At 39.4% G+C, this 7,735-nt stretch overlaps 1 protein-coding gene across 1 annotated transcript; it reads left to right on the top strand.

Annotated features, from left to right (window-relative positions):
- Nucleotides 1–5,219: 5,219 nt before the first annotated feature.
- On the top strand, nucleotides 5,220–6,590 carry LOC307119743 (putative nuclease HARBI1; the record flags this gene model as incomplete). The annotated part of the gene is made up of 4 exons (XM_079806217.1): nucleotides 5,220–5,652; nucleotides 5,823–5,938; nucleotides 6,049–6,136; nucleotides 6,217–6,590. The coding sequence occupies 4 exons, from the start codon at nucleotides 5,220–5,222 to the stop codon at nucleotides 6,588–6,590; spliced, it is 1,011 nt and encodes a 336-aa protein (XP_079662343.1).
- Between the last annotated feature and the right edge of the window lie 1,145 nt (nucleotides 6,591–7,735).

Below are 7,735 nucleotides of genomic sequence, written 5' to 3'. Positions count from 1 at the left end.
GCCACAACATGCACAACCTTGAGGCGGATGGGCTACAACAGCAGAAGACCCCACCGGGTACCACTCATCTCCACTACAAATAAGGAAAAAGAGGCTACAATTTGCACAAGCTCACAAAAATTGGACAGTTGAAGACTGGGTCATTAATGTAGTAGAAATGTGAAAATATTTTTGAATTTGGTGCCTTCTAGACTGAGAAAAGCCAGAAAATGTATTTTTGTCTCATAGGAATGAAAGACAACAACTGCCAGAATGCACTTGCTTCGCTGCCCAACGAGGCCATTTTCATACTAATAAAACCATTCAGTTCGGTTAGAGAACAGACACTACAAATAAAAACTGTCTGTTCAATATAATGCGAGTACGCTGAGAGATTGTCACAGCACAAACACAGCAGGAGTCAGATTACATTCGTCACAATAGAGCGCAGCGGGCGCGTCAGTCGTTCACAGCGCGTGCTCAGTCTGAAGCCTTGTTGGTTTATTAATTATACTCGACGCGTCCGCAAGAGCGCAAGGGTTTCGCCAGGCGGTGTGCATTTTTTGTAACAGCGTGCGCGACTCCGCATCCGAAGATGCCCGAGTTCTAGGCGAATCTAGCAGAGCATAACGTCTCAGCACACCTGCCCCCAGTTAGCACATACAAATGAGGTGCTTATATTTACAAAATGAGCTGGATATGAAGCATATGGATATGTAGCATATGAAGCAACGCCAAATCATGTTGGAAGCAAAGATGTCACAGGCAAGAAGACGGTCAACTGGTCACAGGTCGGTAGAGAGCAAGACTGCCGTAAAAACTTGTTACTATGGTTACACCCGCCAGCTAGCTGCTGCAAATGAGAATGTGGGCGTATCCTAACGGTCCAGAGCCACTTGGATTTGAACTATGAGACAGCGAGACGAAGCTAGCATCATGGAGGAATTGGATGATGTCGCAGTGTCGATTTTAAAGGGTATGTATGAAAATATTATTCTTTATCATATATAAACCTACGATTGCAGGCCTAATTGAAGCTTAAAAAAAGAAGCGAGTTGCTTCCTGGCGCTGCTCCACAGTGACCCGCTACAGCAGCACTGTGGACCTCGAACTTTCTCCCATTTGTCACATCACGCTCCTTCTTTCACCTGTTGTGTGAAGTGTTATGTGTGGTCGGTGAACTAAAGGAGCTGAATTGCGCTTTGGAAATAATGTTGTAAGTTATATTATGCTGTGTTCAAAAGCAGAATCTTCGCCTTACGTTTCTCGCGCCATTTTGTTCCCGCTAAATTCATAAACTGTGAAGACTAGTCAACTAATGGCGACAAATAACAATGGTTGGTCACTAGAAAAATTCTTACCTAATTTGAATTAAGTTTCAACTTCTAATCCATAGTTTTCACATGCTTATAGGAATGCCCACCTGTAGGGCAAAAAAAATGCTTTCCTCATTGCCCACCAGTCATTTTTACCAGGTGTGTAGTCAGCATTATTGCGGTAAAACAGTGATATTAAAATACCAAATTCAATATACAACTTATTGATGTTGCATACTTTGTACAGGAAAGCAGATGAACGCAGAATATTAATGCAAAGCGAGGTTTCTCGTTAGGCGTTTTCCCCATCGAAACCCATTATAAAGAAAACATGTTGCGTTCATATTCTTGCCTCATCTACTCGCCTGTACATAGTATGCATCATCAAAAAGGTGTAAACTGAATTTTATCTTTTAATATTACTGTTTTTGTACATTACTGCACTTTATATTAAGGGTTGGTTGCACTAATAAGTTGCACTTCACCTGTCGTCAGTTCACCCTTCATCTGCTGCTTGATCAGCTCTATTACGTTTTTACTGCGTAATTAATGTGTTTAAAATTAAGTGGTGCAACAACTCGATTTAAAATAAAACCCATATCAACAAATCCTAGATTAACGTAAAATTTTGCTTAATTTAATCCTTATTGGTGCAACTCACCCCATAGTGTTTTTCACGTTAAGCGTTTTAAAAGCGTCCTGCTGTTTTCAGTGATTGAAATACTGCAGCAGGTGCTGTATATGGATCATAAGTGCCCAAAACGTGCATCTTGTTCACATATTTTTGTTTTAAGATGGAAATTTGACAGGCTTGTGCTGCAGTTCTATGGAGTACTGAAAACTATGGATAGTCTCATGCAGTTTCATTTCTAGGGCCCTCATCTATGTTGTCTTCCATTGTTTTCATAGCTGCAAACATCACAGAGACAATGATGAGCACCCTGTCTCGTGAAGATTTGCGGGATCTTTTCCCAGGCCCAGAGACCTTTATACGGAGAAAAGCGGTCTGGCGTGCCTGTCATGATGTATCTGAGGAGGTCAGTTTCTCAGTTAAGTGGCCTAAACTAACCACATATTTAAAGGAACATGCCGATTTTTTTGGGACTTCAGCTTTTACTGTATCCCCCAGAGTTAGATAAGTCCATACATATCCTTTTTATCTCTGTGCGTGCGGTAAATCTGACGCACCCACCGCTAGCCTAGCTTAGCACAAAGACTGAAAGTAAATTGCTACAGCTAGCATACTGCTCCCAATAAGTGACAAAATAACGCCAACATTTTCCTATTTACATGTAGTGATGTGTATGGTCACAGCGTGTACAAATAACGAGGTCACATGAGATGCAGCCATCTTCTTACAAAATACAAACTGGGAACTATTTTCTCAGAATGCAAAGCACTGCTACTTCTGCGGAATGATTTGCTCGCAGCCCATGATAAGCCCCGTGTCGAGGAGCTGAGAGTTCGCTCAGAGTGTTGCGCTAAACACTCCGCCCAGCAGTGCTTCGCCTTCTGAGCAGTGTAAATTTCGTTGACAAATAATTTTCATCAACCACCTTTTTTCACAGATGAAAACGAGACGATAACTAAAAATAAAAACAAGTGTTGGATGACAAAAACTATGACAGAAATCTACTGTTATTTTCGTCAACGAATACAAACGAGACGAAAATTTTAGGGAGGAACGATTAGAGAAGAGATCCAGTCAGAACTGATGTCATGTGTAAAAGATGCGTACATTTGAACTATAACGTGCGGATCTAACCGTGGGGAAAACATAGGGGGGAAACGTGGCACTGTAGTGCTTCAGAGCGGCTCAATCAGTAAATAACATACATTTATGCTAGGCAATTGTTTATGAACTAATGCTGAGGAATAATGAAAATGTTTACTTCACAATTTTTATATAGTAATGTGATTTAGAGGTTGTAACAATGCATATTTTATCTCCCTCATCTGAACTTGAATGAGCAGCTGCAATAAGGCGCAGGCATTTCAAAATAAGAGTCCCGGTGCATTTCCAGCTTGTTTATAATTAGAAGTCATGCAATATATATTCGCTTTTGTTTACACAATGCACTGTATTCATTCCCATTTAATTAATAGAAAGACAAGTATTTGACACATAATCTTTTCATTTTTACCCATATAAGCAATTGAGGTGTATTGGTGCATAAAATACTTGAATCTGTGTGGAAGTTTATATGAAATTTGAAGATTTACCCTCAAGGTGTGAAGGCCAAAAAGAATAAAAAGTACCTTGTTCAGAGTCTCCCTTTTTCTTTTTTTTGGTTTGGCTTGGTCTTGGTGTTGGCTCTTCCAAGTCATCTTCTGAGCTATCAGCCTCAATCTCTTGACTTTGACGGTGACGTCTGAGAGTGCGGGATGAACCTGTACCTGTGCCTGTACCTGTCTCTGTCCCTGTCCATGAACCTGTCAACAAGTTTTGTAAATTCAAGTTTTCCTTCACATAGCCCTAAGGCCCTAACTGCATAAAACAAACAAATATCTACTGGGTCTTGGCTAACCATTATCTGCACTATCTGCATGTTTGCATCCTCTGCTGTGGTCAGTGGGCTCAGGAATGGGGTCCTCGTCATCACTACTTTCCTCACTGCTGCTTTCCTCCTGTGGTGATGGTTGGTAATTGCCATCCAGGATGGGATCATCGTTGTCAGACACGTCCAAATCTGAGTTGTATCCATCAATTAACCCAAATAGCTCCAATGCTCTTTGCACAGAAAAAAGCTCTGGAAATAAAAACATGATAAAATCAAATACAAATTTATTTAATTTATGTATATAGGTTTGCATTATTTATTTGTTATTTATTCCAATGGGATAATATGCAAGCTAATTTATATGTGCACATTTTTACTAGCATATTACATTTTTTACATTTTCAACCCAACTAATTTAAGTATGTATGTATGTAATTAGTTATTTAATTGTTATGTATTTAATTGGGACCATGCACAGCTTTTTAGCTGCATCAGAGCTAGCTTTTTTCCCATTTTACATGTGTGCATGTTTAATAGCATACTAGCTGTTTCGAGGAGCTTCAGTCCATAAGTACATGTACGTGTACATCATGTTTAGTGACCTAGAAAGTTGCTAGTTTTACACTTTTTTTTTTTCAAATTTGCATGTCATGACAAATATACAATGATTTTATAAATATCTAAATCAGAATAAGCCATTAAATATGACAGAACTTCTTACCTGGTCGACGTTTATGTGTGGAGCTACCACTTGAATCTTCCCTTGTGTTCGCCGCCATTTTGAATTTTGACCAGTGTGTTATACACTTCTGACACCACCAGATGGCAGTGTAAGTACGCCCATACATGTCCATAACCAATTCACCACCAATTCAGCAGTGAACACAATTGTGGACATGAGAGCTAAAATGTGCTGTCCACGTATGTGGCCACTAAGCCCTAAGAGGTTAAGTTGGCAGCAGCACATTGAGCTAACAGTGTTTTTGGAACAGGCATGGTAGTCTACATGTGTTCAATTCAGTTTAGATTCATTGATAGGTGTTCAGTTGATATAAGCGATTTCACCCCTAAAATGGAACATTGCTTATTTATACTTGTGCAGAGCTGTCAAAGCTACATTGCATTTTGTGTTGTCACAAAAACAAAAATGTTGTTTTTTGCAGGGGCCTATACCATGAAGCCGGTTTAGCTGGCTAGCCAGATATGTTTAAGCTTAGTTTGTGCCAATCCTGGGTTTTAGGTACTATGAAAGTAGCTCGGCTTTAATCGGTGTTAGTTGCCATGGTATCTTACGCTGCACGGCTAACCTGCTCCGGGGCAGGTTATGTTCTGGATTCGAGATCTGAGATTTAAGTTTGACCAATCAGCTGTGAGCAAAATAATATATATATAGATGACGTAACTAATTCCCAGCGTATTTGCAATGGCTTTACCTTTTCTACCAAATCCTGTGGACATCTCCGCACAAATTGTTAGAAGAGCACTTCGTAGAGAGAGAGTTTTTAGGGACAGACAAAATCCCCTTGACTTTCCTGATACGTACTTGTATGAAAGGTACAGATTTTCCGTAGAAGGAATCGGTTATATTTGCGAACTTCTTGAGCCGCACATAACAAATGTGACTCGTCGAAGCCATGCCCTTACTGTACCGCAAATGGTATGTATTGCGTTGCGTTTTTTTGCAAGTGGTACATACTTGTACGCGGTCAGTGATGCAGAGAACCTTGGGAAAAACACGGTTTGTCGAACCATTCGCAAGGTGGTCCTTGCACTGCAGGGGTACATAAATGGCTTCATTGTGTTCCCAGGACATTTATCGACCATGTCCATAAAAGAGGGCTTTTATAAAATTGCCAGTAAGATATATTGATAGGGTGACGTATGAACAATTTAACCGTTCACATTCAGGTTCTTTTTTTCTTTCCAAAAGGCAGATTTTACTTAGAGTACTTATATATATTATAGGCTACATTAGCTACATATTAAGAATGATTTGAAATCTTTTTATTTTTAAATCCTATGATAGGATTCCCTAGAGTCATAGGAGCAATAGGCTGCACACATGTTGCAATCTCCACAGCTCTAGGAGAACATGAGGCTGATTATGTGAACAGAAAGTCCTTTCACAGCCTTAATGTTCAGGTAGGGCTACTATACACATGAGATGATTTCATTTGCATTGAGATTAACCTTTTAAATGAATAATAACTTTAACAGATAGGACAATGATTTACTGTACATTTCATCTGCAGATGACTGTGGCTCACTACAAATGGCCTGGCTCAGTTCATGATTCCAGAATTTTCCGTGAGTCTGTGTTGTGTCAGCGCTTCGAGGAAGGTAAATTTGGTACAGTACAAAACATCGTTTTAATTGTGACAAACATTTACACAATTTTCCCCTTTTCTGTTACATGACAGGGCTTTTTGATGGCCTGTTGGTAGGAGACAGGGGTTATGCATGCCAGAGGTTTTTGCTAACTCCCTATCCTGACCCTCAGACAGGGCCACAAAACCGCTTCAATGTGGCCCTCAGTAAAACCAGGGTTAAGATCGAGATGACCTTTGGCATCCTAAAGGCGCGTTTCAACTGCCTTCGGCGCTTAAGAGTGTCACCACAGTGGGCATCACAGATAGTGGCTGCATGTGCAATTCTGCACAATATAGCCACTATCAGAAAGGAGCGAGTACCACCACAAAACCAGCTTCTCCCCGATGAAATTGACCCCATCACACTTGACCACCCAGCTGGGGCAGCTGTCAGAGATGCAATCACAACACAATATTTTACTTAATAAAAGCACATTGACACTGCAGACTGGTCTCAAACGGTTTTATTGGTCATGTGGCTAGGGAGGAAGAAAGAGCAAGGGAAAGTTAAATTAATAAATATACAATGTTCATATTAAAGTGTTACTTGGTTAAATAAGTTCACATACTGAGATCGGTTTTTCCAGCTGTTTGATCTCCAATTTAATTTTTTTTATTTGGAGCCTCCTCAGCTCACAGTCCAGCTCCTTTAGGGAACAGTCTAGTTCTAGACTCCTTTTGTAAAGGACCCTGACGGAGTCTGTTTCCACCGGAAACATAGTTCCACCACAAACAATCATTTAACCCCTTGACTGTCACCTTCCCACAGGTGGGACGCCTGGTGCTCTTTTTTTGATCGCCTTTTTTCATATCATATATTTAAGTAATTATCACAAATTAGGTATCATTTGAAAGCTTACAAACTCAAAATTCATCCTGTGAAAACCGTTTTGAAATCGGACATTGTGTTGCCATGGAAACGTTACTCTAAATTATTCTAGTGGGCTCCTCCCCTAGTGGGCGCTGTCATGTTTCATATTACAACAATTATTTTAACTACTTTATATTCAAAATCTTTTCCAATCTTGACAAAACGCATATTGTCGGAAAGGTCTGAGTCTCAAGGGTCCATATTTGGTGACTGTTTTGTGATGGAAGTAATATTTGGACAGAAATTTACAGGAAAATGCATCAAAACAACAATAAATGGAATTTGAATGACACCCGGTGGCTATTTTTGGTACAGCACCCTAAACAAAATCTCATGGGGACTTCAATTTTTGTGATATCAACTTCAAATTTGGAACACAAATTGGTTAGACATATGGCTTTGATTTTATAGTAATTTTAGAGTAAATTCTTTTTTGTAAAATATATATTTTATATGAAATAAAAAATATTTAGTACAGTATTTTTCATTTACAGTAAATTTAAACTTCCATAACTATTTCATACTTTCATATTTTGAATTGCTTTCACTTCAGCAATAATCTGCAGAATGTCGTCTTTAAAACGAGACCAAACTTTGGTCTATATTCCAAAGCATTCTTGAATTACAGCCCTTTAAGTTTGGATAGTGCATTTTCATGTGTATTCTAAAAAGGGGGGTGACAGTTAAAGGGTTAAAGTA

Source organism: Gobio gobio (assembly GCF_949357685.1).
Source record: "Gobio gobio genome assembly, chromosome: 1".
NCBI classification, from domain to species: Eukaryota; Metazoa; Chordata; class Actinopteri; order Cypriniformes; family Gobionidae; genus Gobio; species Gobio gobio.
The sequence above is the reverse complement of the archived record's forward strand: the minus strand, read 5'-3'. Positions and strand labels throughout refer to the sequence as shown.